The sequence below is a fragment of the Hakea prostrata genome, chromosome 9 (assembly GCF_041222555.1).
Source record: "Hakea prostrata isolate BN-2017 chromosome 9, UWA_Hpros_2, whole genome shotgun sequence".
Lineage (NCBI taxonomy): Eukaryota > Viridiplantae > Streptophyta > Magnoliopsida > Proteales > Proteaceae > Hakea > Hakea prostrata.
In genome coordinates this window covers 14,126,994-14,154,829 of record NC_142608.1, presented here as the reverse complement: position 1 = coordinate 14,154,829, position 27,836 = coordinate 14,126,994, and the positions used below count along the sequence as shown (strand labels likewise).

General features: G+C 38.1%; 2 protein-coding genes across 2 annotated transcripts; both read left to right on the top strand.

The window, feature by feature from the left end:
- The first annotated feature begins 1,362 nt into the window (after positions 1 to 1,362).
- On the top strand, positions 1,363 to 21,694 carry LOC149004766 (putative hexosyltransferase MUCI70). Its single transcript, XM_089168085.1, has 10 exons — positions 1,363 to 1,517; positions 1,632 to 2,453; positions 3,239 to 3,532; positions 3,947 to 4,160; positions 4,267 to 4,376; positions 4,486 to 4,685; positions 14,826 to 14,929; positions 20,169 to 20,356; positions 20,443 to 20,642; positions 21,243 to 21,694. The coding sequence occupies exons 2-10, from the start codon at positions 2,192 to 2,194 to the stop codon at positions 21,468 to 21,470; spliced, it is 1,800 nt and encodes a 599-aa protein (XP_089024211.1). The 5' UTR covers positions 1,363 to 1,517; positions 1,632 to 2,191; the 3' UTR covers positions 21,471 to 21,694.
- Positions 21,695 to 23,537: 1,843 nt separating this feature from the next.
- Positions 23,538 to 25,002, top strand: LOC149004765 (uncharacterized). The gene has a single exon (XM_089135541.1). The coding sequence runs from the start codon at positions 24,177 to 24,179 to the stop codon at positions 24,609 to 24,611; it is 435 nt and encodes a 144-aa protein (XP_088991667.1). The 5' UTR covers positions 23,538 to 24,176; the 3' UTR covers positions 24,612 to 25,002.
- Positions 25,003 to 27,836: the final 2,834 nt, after the last annotated feature.

Below are 27,836 nucleotides of genomic sequence, written 5' to 3'. Positions count from 1 at the left end.
TTGATTTATTTATAAGGATATTCAACGGGTGGTTTTCTTTCTCCTGATTCTTTAGGTTTGTCATTTCTATTTGATAGGCGTTTTATGCAAAAGTAAACACTATATTTTGTTATCATAAATTATGTGTTATAACTCTCAAGTGAGTTTTCATTATGTTGGGTGTTGCTGTTTACATTTTAAAGTTACTTATTATGTTGATTCTACACCTTAGAAAGAGAGCATTTCTATTCGAAGCAAATTCACGTTTGATGCTTGGTTTCAATAAATTAGGAACATGGACGCCAATATAGGGCCAATCAAGGCTAGAGTAAAGGATATGGCAAATCAGGGATAGAGACAATGCCAATCATTACCAATCAGGTGCAGGATCAAGGTCAACTCGTCCCGACTTAGCCTAATCAGGGCTAATCAAGGTGGGGATGGGCATGGCTTGGCCTTATAAAGCTTAGGATCAGGGACAATAGCCAAACTTTGGCCCTAAATTTGGATTAGTGTGAGAATAAACTTAGATTACACTACATAGGGATAGGATTGAGCTTGGAATTGCAAAAGCTTGGCCATTTTTCAGCCTTAAAAAAAATCTTTTACCAATATCAATGCAGGGTTGGTAGAGTGGTAAGATCCATACTTCTCAATGGAGAGGTTCATGGGTTCAACCCTTGTGGACGACAAGCATCCCCCTGAAGATGTAATTAAGATGTGCGCAAGCTGGCCCGGATGAACCTCACATACCCAAAAAAAAAAAAAAAAAATCTTTTACCAAAATTGTTTAAAAAAAACACGTTACAAAAAGAATCTTAACCACGTGTTAGCTTTACGGACAATTAAGAGAAGATTATATTAAATTTAATTTTTAATTAGATACCATTCCTTCACGTAGTGGGAAAAAATAAATAAATTAAAAACACAACTAAGAATTCATAGACTCTCTATATACGATGGTTACGCTACACCCGACAGAGGAATGCAAGTCACACCTTCAATCAATGCCATAAGGTTACAACTTACAACTCACAAACCTACAACTACTCCATCATTTCCGTCCATCAATCTAATGAGGATCTAACCGTTCAGAATTATATTGGGGCCCACTTGCATCAAATGCCAGCCGATTAGTGAATAAGTTGAAAGAAAATGTAGGACACCGTTGGACAAGAATAATTCCTCAGATTCCGTCAGGATTGACTATATTAAACGGTGTGCGCACTGTTCATACAAGCAACAGTTCGAAACACCGTTGGATTAGAATTGTTCGATTCGATCATGCACTCCATCTTTGAAATGTTTTTCCCCTTTTTTCCTTCGGACAGCTTAGCAATCTGTTTTATATATAAAAAAATCAAAATTGGAAATATTAAATACACTGAATTTTCCATGCTCGTAACTGTAACACCATTTTCTTTTAGGATCTCAGATTTGCAGAGTTCATACAGGGAAACAATTCATTGTTTGATAGCCAGGAACAAAAGTATGAGACTCGCAATTTTGATGTCCAAGGGTTAATGGTGTGGAATGAGGTATGAACATTGTTCTTCATTTCTTATTCTCTTGCTCGATTTCTCACCGCCGGCCCTTTTTTTTGATCTTTGATTTTATTTGATTCCAAACAGTTTGTTGTTCTAACTTTGCAGAAGGTTATCTATACTTGATCTGTGAATTGGAGCACTGAGTAGATTGGCTTCTTATCATAGTTACAGGAATTCCCAAAACTCCTAATTTTTTTTGCTAGTGGGATTGGGAGACCGTCTGATTTGATTTCTGATATGGTTTCTGAGGGGAGGGAAGGGTTTGGTTCCATAGTGTTGTGATATCTTTGCGGTTATGTGATAGGTATATTGTGTAAAGGTTCGATTTTTTCTTACGGATTTAGTAGAGACCGCAGTAGATAATTGTATATTTTTTACTTATAAAATAGCTGGAGGTGGTTTCACGGACAATGCGGGTTTATTGGCGTCGATTTCATTGATAGGAGTGTCGTGCATTTTGGTACTTTGAAACAGGGATTGTGGAGAAAGATAATTTTAAAGTTGTACTTAATTGGGGGAAGTTTTGGACAATTGGATCTCTGATTTATAGATGGTCTCAGGGGGTTATTTTTCTGAGTTTTGGTGTGGAGGAGAATTGGAGGAATTGTGGATGAGATGGTATTCATTGGGACAAGGGAGATGAAATCTGTGGGTCTGGAGGGAAAATGACTGGACCAGGTCTACGTACTTCAGGAAGTTATGGGTCACTGCTGCTCCAACAACAGGTGCAGAATACTTGTTTGTCGCCAATTCAAACTCAACCCAATTTACGCAAGACTTCAAAGATGTATGTCCCTGGTTCAAGAGAGAAGGAAAAGTTTCTACAACGGATCTGCAAATTTGCTGGCAGAAGGAGGGTTGGAATGCTACTACTGGTTGTCGTTTCTGTTTTGGTTTTCATGTCAGTTTTATCTGCTGTTAGTAAAGGTTTGTGTTCTATTTCCCCCATTTTCTTGATTCTCAGTGTTCTCTTCACTTTATCATTTTGAAGGGCAGGTCATTAAGCATCGTTAGATTTAGATGATCCACTAATACTTTTCTTTTCATTCCTGAAGTTTGATTCTGTTTGGGGTAGTGGCCAAAAATCAAAATTTTATGGCCCTTTTCTTTTCTGGGTTGATTTCTGGCCCCTATTATTGTCAGGGGGGTGGTGATCCATCTTATTTGTTCACTTTGTTAGCAAGATAATTATTGGTACATATTCCTCTCTAGTGTTTGCTAGTAATTAATTTGTTTTTTTTTTTTCCATCAGTTTAGGAGAGCATTCAGTGAGTGAAAACATGCATTCTCATGTCTACATAGGGCAAAATATTGCTACTGAAACATGCAATAAAGTCTGGTCTGCTAGTAATGAGTTCTACCTGTGATCTGTAGGACATGTATATTCTTGACGATTTTAAGGGATAATGTGGATTTGTTTTTTCTGTACAGTTGTGTCTTTATTGTCCTTCCTTCCTCTAATTGTTTAAGATAATCCAGTGAGGCTTCTTTTAAAGATGGGATATATTCTCGCAAGAATTATAATATACCTCCCCTACTACATTTCTGTTCCTGATATCTGGTATCATTATGACTAATTCTTCCAAGAAGGGTAACATCCTCACCTAAGCATTCCTCTTTCCTGAGGCATTTCTTTAAATTATATTAGACATTAGTTGGTACTATTACTTGTTTGAGAAAGACTTTCTTAATTCACTATGGTTGCTTTGCAGAGGAAGATGCATCAGAGGTTGTTTCTGGAGGTCTTACGAAACATGTTGAGAACTTTAGACCCAATGAGAGCATGCCCTCAAGTATTCCTGGTGTTTCTTTAAATTCTGGATCACATGAAAGGAAGGAAGTTTATAATTCTTCTTTACAAAACAATGCATCAGTAAGTCTCTTCATTAAAGCCAATCCACAGCCTCCTCCTGTTTTTCATCAGAATGCTCCTCCTTTGAGTCATCCATGTGCCAACTTCACATTTCCACCCCCGCCAAACGATAGAAAGCGGACTGGACCACGCCGTAAGTTTCTTTTGCTCTAATTTTCAACCTTGCTCATGCTTGCATATTTGTACAGAATCATAGATTAAGAACTCGATTATCTCATCTCTTTTCATGAGATCTCTTAATTTTGCCGTAATTGTATGCTTCCTTCCCAAAGTTGCTGTTGACTTCAAAACGCACACACGTACACACATACACACACAGCAAAAAAAGAAAAAGAAAGAGGAAGTACCAACTCAATGAGATCTTGGTTCAACTAGGATTTCTTGCTGACCTAATTCTGCTCCAAACTGAGTTCTCAAACTATGTAAAGAAGTATGTTCTAATCTATGCATGCATTGTAATATATCTTATGTTTTTTTTATTGGTACTGATATAATTATTACTATTTTTTGTTTTGTTCCTGATGCTCTTTCTTATTTGCTTTTTCAGCATGTCCAGTTTGTTACCTCCCTGTTGAACAAGCTATGACCTACATGCCAAAAGAACCATCACCATCTCCTGTACTTAAGAACTTAAGTTATGTTTTTGAGGAAAATTCAGTTAGCACTGAAACATTTGGAGGATCTGAATTTGGTGGATATCCTACTTTGAAGCATAGAAATGATTACTTTGATATAAAAGAGTCAATGCACATCCATTGTGGGTATGAGCTATTCACCTTTTCAAGATGTTACATATACTTCCCTGAACTATTTCTGGTTGCATTCTTTTGTTTTATTTTATTATGAGAATGCTTCTTGTGTTATCAGATTTGTTAAAGGAAAAAAACCTGGACTCCATACTGGATTTGACATTAATGAGACAGATCTTTCTGAGATGGAGAATTGCCGTGGTATTGTTGTAGCATCAGCTATATTTGGTATACCCCAATTTAAACTTCTTTTGGCACCTATTTTCTTGAGTTCAATTAATTTTTATTTTTTGGCATTAATTTCATCAACTAATTAAATAATTTCCTATTTTTTAAGGAAACTATGATATCATACAGCAGCCAAAGAATATCAGTGAAGCTTCAAAGCAAAATGTTTGCTTTTATATGTTTATTGATGAGGCAACAGAAGCTTATATGAGAAATAATAGTGTCCTGGGAAGTGAGAATAAGGTTGGATTTTGGAGAGTTATTGTTGTCTCTAACCTTCCTTATCTTGATGCTAGACGGAATGGAAAGGTATGTAGAATGATCTGTTTTTTCTAGGTTGATCTTGTACTATTTGATCTTTTTTATGAATATGATTAGCTCCTAGTTTGTTCAGTTGCAATTTAAAAATACAAGGAGAGGAGGTTCTCCTAATTAAATAACTAATTAATAGGTTAAATAATCACAGACAGATATTCTCCCTGATAACTTTCTTGACACATGGCTGTTTTTGCGTGTTTAATTAAAAAAATTTTTTTTGGGTTGTAAATACACAATTATCAAGGTGTGTCATACTGCTGGATGGGAACCAAGAAACGAAGATGTGCAGAGTCCTTAATATTTTTAAGCCCAAAACTTGGGGATACTCAGGAGTAAGTATACAGATAAGGTCTTTTCAACAGACGGGGACCATTATATTAGTTTTATATTTCTATTTGGCAGTGTAATCAAGACTTGATTGAATCTTATTGTTGTTCATAGTTTTCAAATTAGATTAGGAAACTTCCTCACTTCCTCTTAGCATGTGTTGGAAGATATAGTTCTTTATTATTATTTTTTAAATCTTTTATTCACTTTCCTTTTGCGAGTGAGATTGTTACGTTTCCAAGTATGTAATCCTGTTACCATCCCTACAGATTTGGGTTGATAGAATAGGTTCCTCTGTCCTACCTTCACTTTTAACTGATCACCTATTTTTCCTTTCTATGCTGCCACGGTATGCTTTGAAATTGTACGATCTGATTGCTGCTTTTGAAATTGACACATGGCTGTTTTTGTGTGTTTAATTAATTTTTTTTTTGGGTTGTAAATACACAATTATCAAGGTGTCATACTGCTGGATGGGAACCAAGAAACAAAGATGTGCAGAGTCCTTAATATTTTTAAGCCCAAAACTTGGGGATACTCAGGAGTAAGTAGACAGATAAGGTTTTTTCAACAGACGGGGACCGTTATATTAGTTTTATATTTCTATTTGGCAGTGTAATCAAGACTTGATTGAATCTTATTGTTGTTCATAGTTTTCAAATTAGATTAGGAAACTTCCTCACTTCCTCTTAGCATGTGTTGGAAGATATAGTTCTTTACTATTATTTTTTAAATCTTTTATTCACTTTCCTTTTGCGAGTGAGATTGTTAGGTTTCCAAGTATGTAATCCTGTTACCATCCCTACAGATTTGGGTTGATAGAATAGGTTCCTCTGTCCTACCTTCACTTTTAACTGATCACCTATTTTTCCTTTCTATGCTGCCACGGTATGCTTTGAAATTGTGCGATCTGATTGCTGCTTTTTTCTATAACAGCAGATCATCTCTACTTAATTTGCATCAAATTGTGCTTGCCACGTGGAAAGCCTTTTTTTAATTTTTTATAAATTTGGCATTATTTTGCATTAGAGCAAAATCCTGAATGTGGAGAAGCAGTAAAGTATCTGAAATGGCTTCAGTTAGGGCTGTGAGAGTTTTATGCAGAGTATGGTCAGAGAATTTGGGATATAGAGGAAGAATATCAGCCAATCTTGCAGAAGCAGAAAGAATTTCTTACAGCTGAAGAATAGGTGAATCAACACTTGGAACTCATCTGATGGACAACAGAGCAGAAGATTTGGTTGAAGATACTCTGGTTGAAGATGTGAATAATGATCCAATTAAGATTGATGATATTCATGAAAAGATTCCAGTTGAAGTGACCTGATTTGACATTGTTTCCTAAAGTAGAAGATCAAGTTAAAATAGAAGTTATTTGTGGGGCTATTATTGAAGATTTCATGTAGACAAGGGACCTCCTATTGGGATTCCCATAAAGATTAAAAGCTTAGGTTTTGTTCTTCCCCGCAATTTGTTGACAACAAGCATCTGGCAACCATTGATTTTGTCCACTTTGTTCATGAGAAGCATTGGATTGAAGAGTTGAGGAAACTAATCTTGGATGCTGATTGAGTGGTATTGATCATCCCTTTTTATATACATCCAAGAGTGAATTTCTTCCAGCACCAGTGGAATTGATGTAGTTAATGTGTCCAGTCAGGGAAGTTGGGCCTTTGAATATTTTACTTAGCTCCATAGGGGGCCTTGGCCTTGTTGTTATTATTATTATTATTATTATTTTGGGTATTGCAATGGGCCTGGTTATTAAGTCCAAAAGTTGGAATTTAAGGTGGTGTCTGAGACTGAAAACATGGTTTTAAAACAGGCACAAGTGGGACCGCCTTAACTAATAATGATGCCCTGACTAATTCCCTTGGTGCATGTCTTGTAGAGTTGTAGATTCAGTGTGCTTAAAATATGGGGCTTTTGCATGGTGAAGAAATGGAGCATATGAATTGCATATAGTTGGAAGTTAAGAAAAATGCAGTGGACTGGCTAAGATGGAGAAGGTTGGTTGGGGAATATGGTGGAAGATTTGTGAACTTCCTTAAGCCTTCAGGTGGAAGACAGAGTCCTTTCGGTTTTAAATTACATTACCAGTACAACTGCAAAAGTGAGGTTGAGTTATGTTTCAAAATATGTAAGGCTAGCAGTCTCCCACAGATTTGGAATAGTGGAACATAGTTGATTGCGATTATTATGCTCTCTCCTCTTATTTTTCTTCATTTTTTCATCTCTCTCTCTCTCTCTCTCTCTCTCTCTCTCCCATTTAATAGTTAGCCTATTTTGACTTTGCTCTGTTCCTTAGCTTTTCTGTTGCCTTTTTTTCACCTGTTGATGTAACTCAGATCAAGGAGCCAGTCTTTAGAATCTTCTCGATAGGTTTCAGCGGTAAATTAGGGTTCATAAAATTCTGCTGCTAGGGTTTTAGGTTGAATTGTAACAAGGCAGCAGCTAAATAGGGGCTTTTGAGGTCTGCAGCTAGGGAGAAACTCTTTTAAATCCTGCAGTTGGGTTGCTAGGGCTTAGGGGTTAGTCTACGGTTGCTGGGAGGGATTACTAGGTTCAGCTAAGGCTGCAATTGAAGAGATTTATTTTCTGTTTCAGGCTCCATAACCAAATTTTAGGTTTTATGTAATACTTGCGTTATGGACGTCCGGTCCAATAAGGTGATAAACTGGTTCCTACCCAATGTACCTTGACTTGATGACTCCCCGATTTGCCAAGGAGAACATTGGACACCCTAAATAAAGAAGTTAATTTTAAAAGTACGATATTGAATTTAATGACTGCAGGCTTAGCACTAGTAGTGGTACCTCGGTCCTGAGTATGAAGACACTAACATACTTGATTTGTCGAGGAACCCAAAGGTCGTTGAATGATATAATAATATGAAATGGAAATGGATTCCACATCCAAAATTGTCCTAAGTACAATTTTGCTCGTGGGACCTATATACGATGGAATTAGACTGAACTAAAAGTGGGTAAGTGATCAACATAATTTTATGAACTCGAAGGTACTAAGGATTGAAGGCCCGAGTCGGTCCCATGCAAAGAATTAAAGTGGGCCTACAAACCCATAAAAGTGGCTCACTCATGAATGTATTAATTATGCAAATATGATGCTATATATAATATGAAATAAAGTATATATGTTCTATAATATATATATAACATAAAATATATATCAAAGAAAAGAAGTGGGGTGGAGGGAGAGAGTTGAGACACCTACCTCCCCACCCAACCGCCCCTCTCACCTCCTTGCTCCACGTTGAGGAGGATGTGTCATATGCCAAAATTTTATTAATAAAATAAAGGATGAACAAGAGGGGAAAAACAAGAGCGAGGAGAGAGAATAAGAAATGGAAAGAGGAAAAATGAGAGAAGAAGAAGAGGAAGGAGAGAGAGAAGGGTAGAGGGTCTTGCATGCTTTCTCTAAGGTAATTTCACTCTCTACTTTGGTTGGATTTTCATGTTTATGATGATTGCTAAGCGTAGGATGTAGCTAGATCATACTGAATTTACGATTAGGTCATGTATAACCTACGTTTAACCGAGATTCATAGATCTTGCAAATATTTGATGTGTTAATAGTCCAAGTTAATGATAAATCCCTTGAATGGTTAGGATATTTACAAGATAGGGTTACCTTAAAGACTAAGCCAAAGCCCTAAATTTGGGAGTTCGATATGGATTGAAACCCAAATTCTGGGTTGAGTGTAGGATATGTTTTTCCCTCTTATTTATCCTTTATTTTATTAATAAAATTTTGGCATTTGACACCTCCTCCTCAACGTGGAGGAGGGAGAAGAAAGGGGGCGGTTGGGTGGGAAGGTGAGGTGTCTCACCTCTCTCCCTCCACCCGACTTCTTTTCTTTAAAATATATTATATGTTATTGTTGAAAACATGGATTGAGGTTTTCTAATTAGAATATGATTATGTTTCCTCATAAGTCTAGAGTTTTATTTCTATATTTCATTTTCCTACTTAGTATAGGACTTAACTAGGTTGTAACTATAAATACCCTATTGGGGTCTTGTGAATAATATACTTTTAGAGGAGCAATTCCTCACATTACAACAGTTATATATATTATACAACATGTATAATGTAATGCATATCATATATAACTTCATATATGCTTAATTAATACATTCATGAGTGGGCCACTTTTATGGGTTTGTAGGTCCACTTTAATTCTTTGCATGGGATCCACTTGGGCATTCAATTGTTGGTACCTTCGAGTTCAAAAAATTATGCTGCTTTTCATTTCTTCGTTTTCAATTCAGTTTAATTTCATCGTATATAGGTCCCACTGGCAAAATTGTACTTAGGTCCTCATACTCAGGACCTAGGTACCGCTATCACTGCTAAGCCTGCAGTCATTAGATCCAATATCGTACTTCTAAAATTAACTTATTTATTTGGGATATCTGGTGTTCCCATTGCTGGTTCGGAGTCATCGACTCACGGTTCATTGGCTGGATCTGGCCTATTACCTCATTAGATTGGATGTCCGGAATGCAGGTATTACAGTTTAGGTTATGTAAATTCAAAAGCGGGAGGGGATTAAACTAGGTTTTCAGTCGTAAGGTTGGGTCTCTAATTAAAGTTGAATGCTAAGAGCAAAGGGTTGATGGAATTCCTAGAAGGGAAGAGGGTTTGGTTGAGGGAAAGGTGAACTTTGGGGTTTTAGGGTTTTGAAGAAAAACTCCTAGTGCTGCAAGCTTTATGGGCAATAATCGGAGAGAGAGGAGGACAATAGGAGTTGGGGAGGAGTAGGGGCTATGCTTGCTGAATTTTTCTGGAGATTGAAAATTGTTGAAGAAAATCACCCTCAATAGGTGCCGAGAAACCCTGAAGCATCTCTATCGCACTTCTCTGGCTGCAAGCCTGCAATTCTCTGTTCTCATTATTTTATTTATCACTCAACTGAGTTGTCTTAGACTAACAACTAAAGGACTTCTACTTGGCCTTGAGAAACTTAAGACTCCCAAACTAACAACTTTGGGACTTTTATTTGGACTGGAACTCTATTATAACTGGACAAATAGGACTTCAATTATCAAAACAAAAACTAATATCCGACTCTTAAAATATTCTAGACTCAACAAAACTTACTAGGACTGGAATTAAGGGAGAAAAATGACCAAATTGCCCTTGGTATAGTTCAGCCCCCTAGGTGATGCCGCAAGAAGGGCTGCTGCCCTAGGCTCTCTCTTTGAGCCTTCCTGGAGTGATCCTGGCTGCTTACATCACCTGTTGCAGTAAATCCATCTCTACTTAATCTGATCAACTTGTGCTCTTCAACATCAGAACCTTATATGCATTCTGCATTAGCCAGTATTTAGTCAAATCTAAATAATTAATGGATACATTCTTGTACATAAGAAGCTCAAAGACTACCTCCTAACTGTATTTCAACCTAAATGGATGATTGAATTTAAACTAATTTGGAGTACTACTACTTGACATATAATAAATATAGATTGATAATCCCTAGTGGATTAATTCCTAAATATTTTTACTGAATTGACAGCCAGTTTGAGTCTGATTCTTTGTCTTTACTGGGTCAAGCTTGTCCAACTATTGAATAGTGACTGCACCATTATCACCTTTGTGTTTTAATCCTTTTCTGCCAGCAGAAGTGATGCTGTCCTAAAGTTGTAGGAGATCAACTAGGAGCCAGTTCTTCCAGGATCCAATAAGAACCAAACTTGATTTTGGAATTAGGGATAGGATTTGTCTAAAATTCAAAATTATGATTTCTATAGTTTACTGGTGAATAATAGAGCTGGGTTTCTGATTGAATTCCAATGGAAAGAAAAGGTTCGTCCTATCCAAAATAGGTCAAAGTTGATGGCTAGAATGATATATCTGAAATTTGGGTCTTCCTGAGAGGATTTGGTTAATCCAGATGTAGGGTTTTGGCTGGTCAGATTGCAACTAGATTTGAATGGTTTTGTTAGGACGGTATGGGGATGATTAAGTTTTAAAGTATCATGTTCATGTATCGGTAATGTATCAGTCAGGTGATTTTCAATGTTTTGCTTCATATCGCATGTATTGTAGATATGTATCAATGGGTGTGGAATGGAATGAAAATGATTAAGTATGTAAATAATTGGTCTAATTTAAATAAAAAAAGGTCAATAGCTTTAACTAATAAATAATCATTCAATCGTGCATCTATTACTTAAACATGTAAATTTATAACCACCAAGAAGACATGATACCTCTTCAGATCAGATCTTATTCATTATACAAGATTTTATTCCACATAAACACATTTAATAGTTAATTTATTTTTTGGTCTGAAAATATTTTATGTTCAAAATTATGATTCTTGATTTACAATCTTTTAAACTATCACTGTGGTCTAACAAGGGAGTTATTTTGCTTTAGGTTTAGTTGACATAAATATATTGGTTATAGTGCAAGAAACCGAAAGGAAGAAAGAGATGGTCAAATCTTAACATAAAAGGAAAGGAAACATCACAAAAAGATGCTTAATAGATTGTATATCAATCCCAAACAACATCCATTTCGGTCTTAAAAACACTCCTCTTCTATTCCTGTGCAATTATATCTAATTTTCATTTCAAGAGTCTTTGGTGATGCCTAACCAGGAACATGAAGCATACATAGGAAGGTTTAGGAACCAGAAATAGATGTAGATTGGAGGGAACTACCATACCACCTACTACTGATTGGTATAGGAACTCAAATAAAATGGACCAGCACCATTCACACATAGGGCAAAGAAGGGAGAAAGGTTGGGCTTGAGTTGCAGATTGACCCCTTGTCATTGATTGATCCAACACAGTGAAACAGGGTTAGATTTTACCTTAATGCCCATTGAATTCTAAGTTATTAATGTCATCAACAGATGTTTGAGTAGGTAGGTGAAAGGTTATTTCGGATCCAAAACCCTACACATTAAGCTACCAGCAAAGAGTTGTTTACAATATGGGCAGTGGGATTGCAGGAGGAAGAACAGACAGATGGGAGGGGGAATCGAAGAAGAAGAATAGAGGAGGCAGCGGCTAGTACATAGAGAAGTAGGAGAAGTCATCTGAGAAGCAGCTGAAGATGAGGAGGGTTGGCTACTACTCTGCAACTTGTAGTGAGAGAGATTGAGTTCCGCCTCTGCAAAGAAACCCTTAATCCCCCCCCTTTTTGAAGCTGATTCGCTATCGATATGTATTGATGCGTATCAGTTCAATATGCAACCATACAATCAATACCAATGGTAAATAAATATGTTTTTAAAACAATAAAATAATATGTATCGTTGTATCGTATAGTTTTGGCATGTAATGGCCAATGCAATGAGAGAAATGATATGGAAAGAGTAAGGGATGTATCAGCCTGTATCCTAGTGCAGGCCTGTAAACTGTGATATTGGCTAATCCAAAACGATTCGGACCAATAATTTAAACCTTGGATGATATGGTCCAAAGGGGATGAAGATTTGATGGTTGGATTGGGCTGGGAATTTTTTTTTGTAAAAACACCTTGTGCTCTTTAGCAGATGGTTGCAGTTTTTCACAACAGAAGCTTGTTTGAACTTGAAACTTAAATAAAATTGGGTTGTGGATGTTAGGTTTTAGTGGAATTCTTGAGCAGCAGCTAGGATCTAATGAAGGGGATGAAATATGGAGACTTTGTTATCGGATGAATTTCAACAGTGAAATAGGCTTTGGGGAGGATTCTTGTGAAGGAGGGTTTCCAAAAATGACAATACAAAGGGGGAAAGAAGAGGAGATGGAGATTGTCAGATCTCTTCACCAAGTGCAAACTTCCCAAGTAGCAACTTGTATGGCAGATTTTCTTAGAAGGCTGCTCCACAGTCAAATCAGGAACTAGGGTCCCAAACCCTTTAGGACAAACAATCCTCCTAGACTTTAAACCATCAGAGCAACAGTACTTGAATGTCCAACACAAAGCACAAGACTCTTCTCCCATAGCAGAAGGCAGCAGCCAAGCAATGCTCATAAGCAAATTTTGAATTCTCTAGTCTAATTTTTATCCCTCCACAGTGGTGTATATAAGTGGCTTAACAGCCAGGACTTGCTAGTCCTGTTCCTCTTAGGAATGGACCAATTCTAATAAGCTAATTAAGTCATGTGATATTTTAAGGGATTATGTGACTCCAGTTCAATAAAACCATTAAATTGAACCAGATTTGATCCACTAGTTCAATTGGCTTACCTAAAAGACTCAAAATAAACCAAATATTGGGATTTTCATACTTAAATCAATATACCTATGTTTTAGGTCTGTTAAGGTGGCCAATGTATGCAAACATGTCCCTAGGTTGATTCCAAGGAAAAGTAAACCCATTTAGTGGTAGACCCTCCCCCATTAAGAAGGTTAATTAACAAGCTTGATAAAAATTTATCATAGAAATCCATTAAATTGAATGGTGACAAAGTTTTTATGTAAAATATACAGTTGACTTTGCAAGCCCGTTATGGTTGAGACCTCTTGCTAGACTCTTCAGTCTGGGCTCAAATTTATTCAACTAAAGGTTTTGTAGGGTTACACATTTTAAGTTAAAAGTGTTAGATGGACTGGTCACAATATCAGTGAAGTTAACATGTTATATTGTTCATTTGTATGAATGCGTATTAAGTTTTTGTCTATTATTTAGATATTTGGTTACACACACGTGGAAGGCAATAGAGATTCATATGAAAAGAATCCCTTAGTAAAGTAAATTCTATAAAACGACTAGGCAAGACGAAAATGGTGTGTACTGATGGAAAAGATTTTAAAGTTCACTAAAGGATATGCTGCTGGATGGAATCAAATGGGATGGGAGAACAGGGTAAGGCTCTTGTTATTATAAAATAAAGAGAAAAGTACATCTAGACCCCCTGGGTTTGCAATCAACTACTTTACTACCCCTGAAAAAAATCATTACGAAATGCACCCTTTATAGTTAACCCTTTAAGTTTAAGATTGAAAATACCATAATACCATCAGTAACCAATCTTAATATTACTTAAAATGATCCAATTACCCTTAAAATTGAGCAGACCATAACACCATTACTTACTATTTTAATATTACTTAAAATGACCTAACTACCTTCTAACCCACTTAGAACCCAAGTTGAATAGATTAAACAAAATAAGACTTTCCACTTGGGTTCTGAGTGGGTTAGTAAAGGCAATTTTAAGTAATATTAAGATGGGTAAGTGATGTATTATGGTCTTTTCAGTTTTAAGCTTAAGGGTGCTAACTTTGAGGGGTGCATTTGTAATTGATTTTTTTAGGGGTAATAGATGTAATTCATTGCAAACCAGGGATCTATATTAATTTGCTCTAAAATGGATGAGTTATAAAGATTCTAGTTCATCTTCATTACCCTCTTTCTTCACATGTTGCACATACACACATGTCTGTCTGTATCTGGTTTAGTACCACAAAGAGTTACCTGTGTTCAAGAAATATCTTTATTGATGCAATTTTTTTTTTTTGGGGTGGGGTGGGGGGGGGGGGGGTTGAACTTGCTTCATGCTATTGATAGACTGCAGAATTGGAACCTTGGTAGTCGATTTACAGTATCAATCAACTTTGTATTGAATAATTTTAGTTGAAGTAGATGACATTGTCTCTGTAAGTGAAATTCCTCATTTTTTTATATGCAATGAAACATTATGATTTCATTCTTATGAGTTCATGATACTACTTTTGAACTTCAAATCAATTGGGGTGTTTTCTTAGATGACTTCTTGAATTATTAACTGGTTATATATCTCATGGGTTTTACCTGAGTTTTACCTGTGACAGGTTCCTAAGCTTCTGTTACATAGGATTTTCCCTAATGCCCGATATTCTATATGGATTGATGGAAAGCTTGAACTAGTTGTGGATCCATATCAAATTCTTGAGAGGTACATTTTCTTCAGTTCTCATTTCTGCTGATACTTCCTTGAATTGTTGGTATGTAGCAGTTCAATGACCTGTAGTAAGTTTAAGAGAGCAAATCATGGTTTCTACGCTTTGACTTGCATGCATGGTTTTGTATCAATCATATTATTTGGCTGTCTCTATTTGTGTCCATCCTCTTATTAGGATGATACCTTTATGTGACACTATGTGGGTTTTATTCTACTATATACCCTGCAACAAAACAACTTAAAATGAAAAGAAATTTTGTATGTCAGTTTTATCTAAACATGTAGTTGTTTTGATTAGATGGGAGTATAGTCAACGGAACCGTTTTTTAACCAAAACCACAAAGGCGGAAGAAAAGAATGTACAAGAGGGAAGAAAGGAGAGGTACAACCAATCACTTGGCAAAAGAGAAGAGCCTACACCCCAAGAGACAACATTAGTCCTATTCGTTGGGGTATCAAAAACTGGGTGGGGGAGATTGAAGTTTGGCAGAAACATTGAGGTAGATGCCTCTCCAAATCAAGTCTTGAGATTTGGATGTGGAGGTCCATCTTCTAAGGTTCCTCTGCCACCATAAGTGAGAGATCAAGGCATTGGACACCAATTTACCTACCACATCACTAATAGAAGTACCATCGAAGTGTTTCAGAAATGGTGGTCATAGAGGTATCATCCTAATAGGAGGAGCATCTAGAGAGGGGTCAAATGGTGGTAATGGGTTTTGCCCACAAGGAGTAGAAGATGGGACAGGAGAAGAAGAGACGATCAACATCTTTGGGACCATGCCAACACAAGATGTAGTTGGGTTGGACATTTAGGTGACAATGCATAAGGAAAGACTAGGTTGGTTAGGCAAAGGTTAAGGGCTTTATAGCGGGAATATGATCTTTGAACCAAACCAGGTACCAAGCAATTGAGGAAAGGGGGGAACGGACAAGGTTCCAAACAAAAGAGGTGGAGAAGTAGCCATTGGTGGAGGGGAGCCAAGTGATGCGGTCTCGGGCAATGGTGTGCAAGGGGGAAGGTTGGAGCAAACCTGAGTGAGACTTGGGGGGGGGGGGCAAGGGGGAGAGCTATTTGAGATGAAATTTGAGAGAAGGGTGACCTTTGAGATTTGAGAAGCATAGACTTGGCAAGGGTCGAGGAGGTTGTAGAGGAGTACCCGAAGGATGCAAGTCAAGCCAAAAGTAAGTGGAAGCCCCATCAACAATTTTGATGGAGATTTCAGCGAGAGCAAGAGGTCTAAGGAGGAGGTGCTTCCTCCAAACCCATGATGGGTTAGAGGGAAGGGAGGCAGTCCAAAGGGAGTCATCTCTCCACAAGTAGGAGCACACTCAGTTGATCCAGATAGAGTCATGCTTGGTGATCTTCCAGATGAGCTTAATCAGGCTAGCTCAATTGTAATAAAAAATGTGGTAGAAACCTAGACCACCCTCCGATTGGGGCTAGTAGACATAAGACCAATTGATGGGGTGGATAAATATCAAAGCTTCTTGCCCTTTCTAAAGAAATGCACAAAAAGGGATTCTAGGGCTCAAATTGTGGCTTTATGGAGGGAGAAGATACCGCACCAGTAAAGGTTGGAACATTGGGGACCGATCTGATCAGGACCATCCTCCCTGCAAAGGATAGAAGTTATCCTTCCAAAGTTGGAGGGTGTTTTTATTTATTTATTTATTTTAAAACTTGGCCAAGTATGGGGAGCAGTAGTGGTTAGTGAGCCAGACGGGAATAAAAGGAAGGCCAAGGTAAGAGAGGGGGAAGGAACCAAGAGAGAAGCCTATGAGCTGCAGGAGGGAGGCTTTGGTAGTGCTAGAGGCATTGGCCAAGAGAGGGGAGATTTTTGAAGATTAACACAAAGGCCGGAGAGGGACTTAGAGCAAGGGAGGAGAGGATGGAGGAGATAAAGGGATGGGAGGCTTTGCTAAAGATATAAGATCATCGATAAAAGCAAGGTGGCAGAGGTTGAGAGCTTTGTAGTTAGGGTTGGGGAGATGAGGTGTTTTGTTGGTGTTGGATTAGATGATTTTAGAGAGGACCTCAAGGGCGAGAAGAGGAAAGGGGACAACCTTGGCTTATTCCCACCCAAGAGGGGAAGAAGCCATAGAGGAGCCATTAGTAATAATAGAGAAGTGACGAGAAGAGATACATGTTTCAATCTAGTGGACAAAGGGGGGAAGGAGAATTTTTGTCAGCTATTCTCCTACCTGCAATGGAGGCAGATTGGTTTTGCTTGACTTGGGAGGGAATGGCATGTCAAGTGTCATTCGCAAGGACTTTGGCAATAAACTTGTGGAGGAGATTGCAAAGGGAGATGGGCAAAAAATTAGAGAGAGAGGAGGCACCAGGATTTTTCGAGATGAGATAGAGGAAGGTTCAATTGACGGAAGAAAGTTGAGAGGGGTTAAAGAAGCTATGAATCGCATTGATGAGGTCGCCTTCCAAGAAACTCCATAAAGCTCTAAAGAAGCCCATATTGAGCCTATCCGGGTGCTAGGGCGTGGTTGGGCTTGTGAGAGTTAATGGCAGTGAGAATTTCAGTATCGGAGGGAATGGCCAAGAGCCAGGGGGAGAATGGAAACAAAAGAGAGAAGGAGACCACCTCCTCTTGATACCATCAACATCGGATTTCCAGACTCCATTTGAGGAGGGAAGGGTTGGGATCAAATTGTAGTTATGGTGAGCTTTGAGGGAGCAGTTGGAGGAGGATTTTGAGTCACAAAGCTCCAGCCATTTGATTCTGGACTTCTGAAGGAGAAAATTTTCCTCTTGGGAGCTAAGGGAGGTGGTTAGCTCAGCAGAGAGGGTATTGCTCTTTGTCAGCAAGGTCAGGGTCAAAAGGGTTCAGCTGAAGGAGGGGTTGGACATGGATGAAGTTAGAGCAGCAAGAGGAGACTAGGGAGGTGATGCTTTGAAGGAATAGGAATTCGAAGTCTTAAGAACAATTTTGGAGTTGTGGGCTTTTTAGCTAAGGCAAAGATGGAGGGAATCACAATGGACTGGCTTATTTCAAGCCTCCAGGACAGTGGGAAGGAAGGGTTGGAGGACCACATGTCAAAGAATTTTGAAGGGTTTAGGGATGGAGGAAGAGGGGGGCAGGGGGAGTGATCAAGTCAATGAAACTAGTGTTTGGTAGTTAAACCCATTTTAGTTAATCTTGTTGTCTTAGCACATAGAAAACCTACACGAATCCTAGGTGTAGGAAATGAAGGAAGAAGAAATAAGGGCTGACACTCAGACAGCCTTTTGGGGTTTTCCTGGGATACCTGAAGCTCACATTTGGGAGCCAGTTGGGTAGCTCTTATATTATGTGGTAGGTCTTGTTAGAAATCTTTGGTTATGAGGAACTTAATTCTCAGTTGCTTTTAGGTTGCATTGGCAGTTTCTTTAGTTAATAAGGAAGTAGTAGTTAGGATATGAGGTCATTTTATTTCTGGATAGTAGTAATGTGGGATTTGTCTTTGGTTGCAAAATTATTTTTCTGCTGCACATCCACTCAGTTGTTCATGGTTCAAGTGCGACCATTCATCCAAAACCCTGGAGTTGTGGAGAAAGTGCAACTTTATTTCTTCATAGCCCATAGTCGGTGCAGCCTATGTTTCGAGTGCGATTGTTCATGCCCCAGACTGTTCCAACAGCATGCTCTTATAGTGGCCATCCTGGTGCCAAACGAGGTTTAAGGGTTGTGCCATATATGTTCCAGCGGTGGAGGTGCAATCGTGAGGAAATGATAGGACTTGTGAGGCAATTGAGACTAGTATTAAATTTCTTGTTTGAATTAGAAGAATGACTTTTGCACATCCAATTTCTTGAATTTCTCAATGGATACGCTGCTAGGAGGACTAGAACTGGTGACCACCCACTCTGATACCGTCAACAGATCAAGTGCAACCTGTCATCCCAAACCCCCCATAGTTGTGGAGAAGCTGCAATTCTATTTCCTTATAACACATAGTTGGTGCAGCCCAAGCTTCGAGTGTGATTGTTTGCGGCTTAGCTGTTCCAACAGTATGCTCTTATTGTGGTCATCCCAATGCTGAAGGAGGTTCAAGGGTTGCACAGTATGTGTCCAAGCGGCAGAGGTGCAATCATGAGAAAATGATAGGGACTTGTGAGGCTATCACAGACAGGTACTGAATTTCTTCTTTCAATCAGGAGAATGCCTCTTGCATGTCCAATTACCTGAATGATGGAGATCCAAAGATTGACATGAGGAATACATGCTAATTGATGGATAATACCACTGTCAATAAAGAAGTTTTGGAGGCCAGCAGACCTGCACTCACCTCCCACTTTATGAGAACCAACTACTTGGATTTGAGTGTTAAATTGAGTAAGAATCATTTGATAAAAAAGTTCATAAAGAAAACAATTAAACAAAGTTGTGACAGTCAAGTAGTAGAACAGGGTCCCCAAAAATCAGTATGTACAATATGAAAGGGAATGGTGGATTTGTTGCCTTTTGTAATGATAAGAAGAAAGACAACGTTTAGCAAACAAAAATGGTTCACATTAAATGGGAAGGAGGATGATAGAAAACAGATATCTTTTTCTCTTCTAACACCAACGGATGGTTGGCCCAAACATTGATGCCACGACAACACAGTCAACATTACCATTGTTTCCACAACCTATGTGCTTGGGGCTGAGCACTAGGTAAGGGAGATGATAACCCCTACATAAGGAAGTTGAAAATTTCACATACAGTTGAAAGGTCCAGTTGTTGTTCTTGAAGTGGTCAGGGGGGTTCACTTCTTGTCATTTTGGAATTTGATTTCCAACTGTTTCTATTGGATTTTAGAATGTTTTTTTTGGTGGTTTGTTTATTTATTAACAGTTGATTTATACTTGTTAGTTGGTACAAGAAATTTACTTTGTGATTAAGGGCCAAGGCATTCAATACCAATATGTTGGGCACTCCCTAGGCCACCCAAAATCTGCCTGGATGCATAAGCAAAACCTTGACAGCTATGCTGCAAAAGCTTGATCCTTCACCTGAACTGATCCATTTGTATTTTATAACAGGATGGTCTTGATGAATTTTTCTCTGGAATTAGTTGAGTAAAGAAACTTTGAACTACTGAAATAGGATATTTATATAATTGACCTTTTTTTCTTTCTGCTTGATATCTATTGGTCATCCTGCTCATTACATGAGTTGGGGTGCTATTCTGGTCTTTGATTTGTTTTCATCAGCCTTATATATTGATCTTAGTTGTTCCATTTGCTTTCTAGGTTCTTGTGGCGGAGTAATGCCACTTTTGCAATCTCCAGGCATTATAGACGCTTTGATGTGTTTGAAGAAGCTGAGGCTAATAAAGCAGCAGGAAAATATGACAATTCCTCCATTGATTATCAGATCGAGTTTTATAAGAAGGAGGGTTTGACCCATTATTCCGAAGCTAAGCTTCCAATTACCAGTGGTATGTGCGCCTTTTTCTATTGTATGTTTGATTCTTCTCATCATTACAGAATTGAGTTCTGAGAATCATTCATGTTGTTTTGCCAGATGTTCCTGAAGGATGTGTGATTATAAAGGAACACATTCCCATTACGAACCTCTTTACCTGTCTCTGGTTCGATGAAGTTGACCGTTTTACATCAAGGGACCAGATAAGCTTTTCAACTGTTAGGGACAAGATAATGTCAAGAGTGAACTGGGGCATCAATATGTTCTGGGATTGTGAAAGACGCAATTTTGTGGTTCAGGTATACATATTTTTCGGCTTCCCATAGCTTAAATTTACTAAGTGATGTGTTGTGTGGAAGTTTGAATCTTTAAAAATACACTATGCATGAGCCAACACCCTTTTACTTTTACTCTTCTATCTTCTGGGATTTTGATTTTCTAGGATGGCCTTAGAACATAAAAAGGGGCATGGCTACTGTACAAGGCTCCGGCCAAATGTACACAGCCTCTACCTTTGAAATTTTGCAGGGGCTGTTTTGAGACTCAAACCTGTTGTCACTTGGTACATAGTAGTTGTAGATTTTATCCTAATTTACGATTGCTACTACCATTTTGTAAAATTTTCAAATGGTTGTTCAGTGTCCGGCTTTTCTAATGAAAAATAATGTTCTGATGATCAAATTTTCTCATTTGACTAGTGGTAAACTCTTGGCTACCAGAGTTTAAGAATGTTTTGCTTTCAGTTAGCCCTGAGCCTTTGTTCCTTCCTCTTTCCACTGTTATTTCTTTTATGTTTGTGTATCTAACCTAGGATGCAATGTGTTAGGCCTTTGTTCCTTCCTCTTTCCACTGTTATTTCTTTTATGTTTGTGTATCTAACCTAGGATGCAATGTGTTAGGCGTACCATCGAGATCTGTTAGAGCAAATGGCACCTCCACCTCCACCTCCACGTCAGGTCAGCATAGTTGTTCATCCTCCACCTGCATTATTACCAGAAAGTTCTACTGATAGGTCTACAAGATCTACACCAAAGAAGATTCCCGGCAAGCGTGGGAGAGAAAGAAGATCTGGTTCAAGGCGTCACCGTAAAGTTGCAGCTGGTAGTAGGGAGATCAATTTATTTTAGATCCTTCTGATTTTTGTCCCAAAAATATATATTTTTTCCCCTTCCCTGTGTCAAAATTATTCGCCGCAGGGTAGGAGGATTTGTGCAATTGAGGGGATACCAGGCCTGCTTTGGAAGAGAGAACAGTATTTTTGTTCGGAATTGTCAATATCTATTCTTTTTCATTGTAAATATTTTAATTACAAATAAATATCATTATATGAGAGTTCCTTACATTACCACCATGTCTGGTAGCTCTTGTTCTGTCATTCTGGGTTCTTGAAATTGATAGCTCGAGTCAAATACCTGAGGCTCTTATTCCTGTTATTGAACTAATTTTTCTGGTCTGATTAATTTTATTAAGGAATTTTTCCAGAGCTTTGGAATTTTTTGCTCCTTTATAAATGCTGCCGACGAGGGGCCATCCACATGTGGGCCCTTCTTACTCAGAGAAATCCAAAAATGACCCAGTAGTCAAGATATTGGGCTCAGATTTTATTCACAGGTCCCACAGAGAGATCTCTCATTAAAGACTCTGTAACCTGAAATTCCAATGAGTTCTGATATGGATCAGCCGACATTGGCTTTAACGGACAGTTTTACCCTTGATCTTATGCTCATTTTTGCCCAAGTTCTCAAGGAATCCGGATCTTGAGTATCATATCCATGGCAGGTGACCACAAATACCAGCAAGGTCTTGACGTGGTGAAATGTTTTTATTTTTATTTGTTTCAAAAGGTGTTTTTCGACAGTGGGTAACCCTAGGTAGTTGGTGGTGATCCCATTTTAGATGGTCAGGACGCGTAGGCAGAAGCTGATCTGGACTCGTTCTGAAGAGTCGTATTTTTTGGTTGAAAAATGGAGTATAAGATCCGATCAGGTGAATTAACAAAGGTGGGCTGCTTGCAGATGGATGAAGATTTCAAGAGCCCAAATATTATTGGGAGGTTAGGCGTCTACAAATTCGTTCCTTGTCCCCAAATGGTGGCTGGTGTTGCCATCGCAACGGCAACATATCGATATGTGAACGGTGAAATCAAAGTAACCCTCCGTTCGACTTCCACCACCACCACCCACCACCCAAGTTCTACACACCACTCGCTAAGTTCTAACACCATTCGTGCTCGAAAGAGGTTTAGCCGTTCAGCCAGTGCAACTCCTAAATGGACGAAAGAGGTTCAGCCGTTTAGGTTGAAATTTAGTTAGGAGCAGAAGGAGAAGATGCTTGCTTTCTCAGGAAAATTGGATTGGAACTTGGAAGATGCTTTCTCAAGGAATCAAACGACATGTCTGACCGGGGTAGTGGGTGAGCCGTTAGGGTTGTGCCTGGGTGGTGCTTACCTTGATGGTTAAGCCTTATGTATTTATAAATAAACATGGGTGTTGTACAATATTCATTTACAATATTAAAATTTGAATTCAAAATTAAAAACTTGAATTCAAATTTAAAAACTTAAATCCAAAAACTTAAATTCAAAAATCAAATTCAAACCATAACAGATCTGTTATGGTCTTTTAATGTTTATTTACCTTGATGGGTAAGTCTTATGTATTTATAAATAAACATGACTGTTGTACAAGATTCGTTTATAATATTCAAATTTGAATTCAAAATTAAAAACTTAAATCCAAAAAGTTGAATTCAAAAATCAAATTCAAACCATCTGTTATGGTATATTTCGTGTCGCTGGGGGAAGGGCGACACGGTGATATATCGCCGACACAATATACACTGGATTTAAGTGACGCCTCGTATCGAGTATTGTATTGTATCCGCCAATGCACGTTTCAAGATCCATGGTGAACGATACTGATACAAATCGCCCGATATTTTCTTCGGTAACGAAGGGTCTTTGACAGATAAGATAGGAATAACTAATAAGATCAGCACAGCTAGGAAGTAGGAACGGATAAAGATATGCTTTAATGGATAATAATAATAATTGACAAAAAAAAAAAAAAAAAAATAATAATAATAATTAATATTTTTACAAGCTGTAAATTTTTTTAATACCTTAAATGCCCCTGTTATAACAACGGTTGGATCTACCGATCCATCACCTCACCTCACTTAAAAAGTCTAAAAGAGGGAACTCTCGGGAGAGAAAAAAGTGGTTACCCGATTTCATTTCTCATTCCGTTTCCATCGCAGAGAAATTAGGCACTGAATCAGGTTTTACAGAAATCAAGAAGAAGCTGCAGAGAAGAATGTGGAGATTCATGGATTCTTTCCATCCATTCAAGTTTCAAGTTTTCGTTTTTTAGTTATTTTTTCTTGCGTCTATTATTTTAATTTCCTTGGTAAATCTTTTCGCGCCAATCTGTCAAAATGATAAATGAGCTTGTTACCAAATAGCAAATACTGCAGAAAAGGAGGAAAAAAGAAAAAAAAAGATTAAAAAGCGAGAAGGGCGTGATCCACAGACGGCAATCCCCAAAACCCAGATCTCTTCTTTCCGTAAACGCCAACTTGCTCAATCCCCTCAATTATCAGATTCAGACTCTGAGTCTCTAATCCTCCAAATCTGTAATGGCTGGCGTGAATGACGCGTGCATGACGCGTTAGGGTTAGGGTTTCAGAGATTTTTACACTGATCAGTTTTTATTCCCCTGTTTTTGATCATTTATACATAACAATGGATCTGTGTCTACTAGGGTTTTTATTTCTCTTTGTTGGGCATTTACCTTATATCTTATAGTTGTTGAAGAAGCAGCGTTTTAGACTCGATGGGTTCGTCTGTGTTCTTCCTGATCTGTATTCTTCATTCCGCAATTGCTATTTCCTGCGGAATCCTCATGATATTCTATCTCGATAAGATCTCAATGGTTGGCCATGGTACTGAGACGGCTAGTAAGCTTTTGGGGTCTACGCCTCACGATCAGCTTTTGATCCAGACCTCCGATTCCTTCGCCGGGTTGTTGTTATCCGCGATCGGAATTCTCTTGTTCATGGTGGCTTTTGTAAAGGATAGAGAGTTCCAGAGTTTCTTTGCGAAGGGATTGGTGCTTGTTCATGTCTCGGTTGCCGTTTGGAGGTTTTACGTTGAAAGGAATCTTGAGGATCTCGCCCGTGATTGGCCGAGACAGGTTGTTGGAGATATCGTCTTGGCTCTCTCCTGGGTTTTCTTCCTCGTTTACTCGTGGAGAGAAAAGTATGATTAGATTTCGTGGTATGAAAAGTATGGTTTCCTTGGTTGCTGCCATGGCCAGAGTCGGCACTTCTGAATCGCATTGTGGAAACAGGTTCTCGCTTGTTGCTTCCCCTGCTTGTGCTTTGCGAACCGCTAACTGATGAACTTGAATCGAATGGTGTAGTACATACCATGTTGGAATCAAATATTCCACCCTATACTGTAACATCATCTCATGCAAGTTTTGTAATAAGCTGTGGAGATAGATAATAGCTCTGTTTGAGATCCTCCATATGCTTATTTTTTCTTTTCTTCTCTTTTTTTGGTTAGGTTTCGAGCATACCTGCATTCGCAGCTTCCTTTAGTGTCCTCACTGTAAATCTTTTCTATCCATAATAATGAAAGATATCTCATATTGCTTTGCCCTTGAGTTCGACGATGGCTTTGCTTATTTTGCTCACGAAAATGCTAATCTGTTCAGATGTCCAATTAACACCATAAAAGTCACTATAATTTATGAGTGATGTGAGGATTGAGGAACAGGGCAAGTATTCGTGTAGTTTCTCAAGTTATGCTTCAAAACTAACCCTTGCCCATCTGCATTAAATCTACAATAATTCTACTTTGATTTGCACCCCAGAGAGCTTGATGATGCGGGTATTTATCTTGAGTTGTTGCCTTTGGGTTGTGAATATTTGTTTTTATGGTTAGATATGATTGATGGAGTTCTGTTTTCAGTGTATCTTTCCAGGAGCATTTAGAATAGATTTGCTGATGGTAAGTCCATTCTTTCATCCTTTTGCTGAATTAAAACACGCGTGTCTGGTCTCTGATTCTGTAATATTCAATGTATAACTGAACCAGTTTAGTTCATTTTGTTCCTAATATTGCTGAGAATTGTCATTAGAAGAAACTAATGCAGAATTGAATCACATGTTTAAGGGTACCATATGACTGTTGCTATTGCATCCATGGCCTACTGTCCTTGGAGATGAATATTCTGTCATTTACGTGATCTCCTATGGTTGCAGCAGTTTTAGCTATTTGCCCTTCTACATTTTCCTATGGTGGTTTGTGCTTCTTTATAGTGTTCACCTGGGTCATATTCCCATTGTCCACAAAACCTTGGACATTGGCAATATCTGATCTATTCACATCCATTAACTTAATCCGGCAAAAGATTTATGCTAGCACGTAAAACATTTTAACATCATATATGGAACTAATTCCTTGGTGCTTTTCCCCACACCCAAAAAAGGCATGGGAGTTGTACACTGCTGTTTGTGTGTTTGCAATTGTGTATGTATCCGTGGATCAAGTCTTAATGTTTGTTTAGAAAGCATTTCCCCCCTCTCTCTTCACCACCCCCCAAAAAAGAAACATAAAGAAAAGGAAAAATATTTGATCATATGGAAATTCAGTTCTGTTTACTAGTAAAATAACTTAAATTTTCCTATGTGAATGGATTGAATGGTTACATCAAAAGCGTTATGCAGTTTTCAACTTGGACAATGCAAGTTTATTTGAAAATCTTTGCTTGCAGGGAAGTTTTTTCCTCAGATTTTATGCTTTATCTCTGATCACTTTAAAGGTGTGCCTGTCTCTCACTCACATAGGTGCGGTTGTTGATGATGATGAACAGGATCTGTATGGACACGCATAGGCATTGCAGTTGTGGACGTGGTTGATGAGTTTGGTGATGGTAAACAAGATGTATTCGTCTTTCGTGTTAGTATGAGGCTTTGAGTTCTCTGCAAATGCGTACTTGACTTACCATTAGGCTTATGTCTACATCAGTCAACTGTAATTTGAATTCTTTGTCAGACTGGCTTGATTAGTGTCCTCTGAATTTGCTTCATATGTGGCTGAAGGGAAGAAGTTGCCAAGTGACTACGAGGTAAGGAAAAGGGAATGTACCTGGTAAGTAGGGTCATCTTCTTTTCATATCTGTTGATAAATTGACAAATTTCTGTAGGGCACAGCTATATATTAGCACTTTCTTGAGAATTTCTGGGCCTATTCGGTTATTTTTAGAACCGTGAGTAAGATTTGGCTTCAGAATCAGTGTTTTTGTTTGTTTGTTATTTTTTCTCTCCTGGTGATTTCAGGGCAAAAGCGGTTGACGATCTTATTCATACGTGACAGATCTTTCCTACATTTACATGAGTGAGCTCAAGTTCTCTGTAGGTTCCCCCCTGGTGAAGTTCATTGGATCTTTTATCGTTGAGGTTGTGGTTGTGGTGCAATGTTGATGTGGGTTTAAATGTTGTCATTTTGCTTCTACTATATCACATATAGAGCTTTGTGGATTGGAAATCATATTAAATGGTTTATTCAATTTGGAACTACCAGGAGTGATCCCAATTGACGCTGATCCGTTACAGAGTTTCACTTAGTTCGAGTCTGAACGTCTCCGACCAATTCTGGTATGACTTGGATCCAGTTTAATCTTGGTTTCTAGATTCATGTTTTTTTTTTTATCTAGGTCTCTGCTTTTAGCTTGTCCTTGTTAGCTTTACTTTTCTTTGTTGAGGGACCAAACCTGATAGTTACTTTGCTTATGACTGTTGTCCCTGCTGATTAATTCTTGCTGTGGGAAGCATGAAAAAGCAACTCCGAAGGTTTGCTAATAATAGCAAGGTAAAGTAATCGCCAGAGTACTATTTCCTGCTTACAATGGGTTCTACTTAATCTTTTTCCTACTCTGGTCAGTTGCATTTCATGTGCTGGATACCATTATTTATACCACCACTGGCGTGGCATTTAGATTCCTTGCTCCCCCTACAAACGTGCACACTAGGATATATATAATTTCCTCAGTTGTCACCACAAATGATTTCTCTCAGTTTCTTGAATGCTGTGGTCTTTTTCATATATATATACATATATATATTGTCCTGCATTTTTGTTTTTGTTTTTTTTTTGTTTTTTGTTTTCTTTTCGTTTGTTCAGTGGCAGTATGTTGGACATTCAGTTTCTGGCTGGCTGTTACATCTATAAAAGAAAAATAGGGCATTCTTTGATTAAGTACTAAGTAGAAAATTCTGGCTGTGTTTGATCTATAAGAAAAAAGTTTGTCCACATTTGAGGAATGTAATTAACGAATACAAGGGCAAACCATTGTATAATTAATCCCTGACACATCTATAATTGTGAAGATGTGGTCTGTATAGCTCTAGGATTGAACACATAACATATCTGTACAGAAATTTAATAAATAACACTAGGGAAAATATAATAGCAGATCATCTTAGCA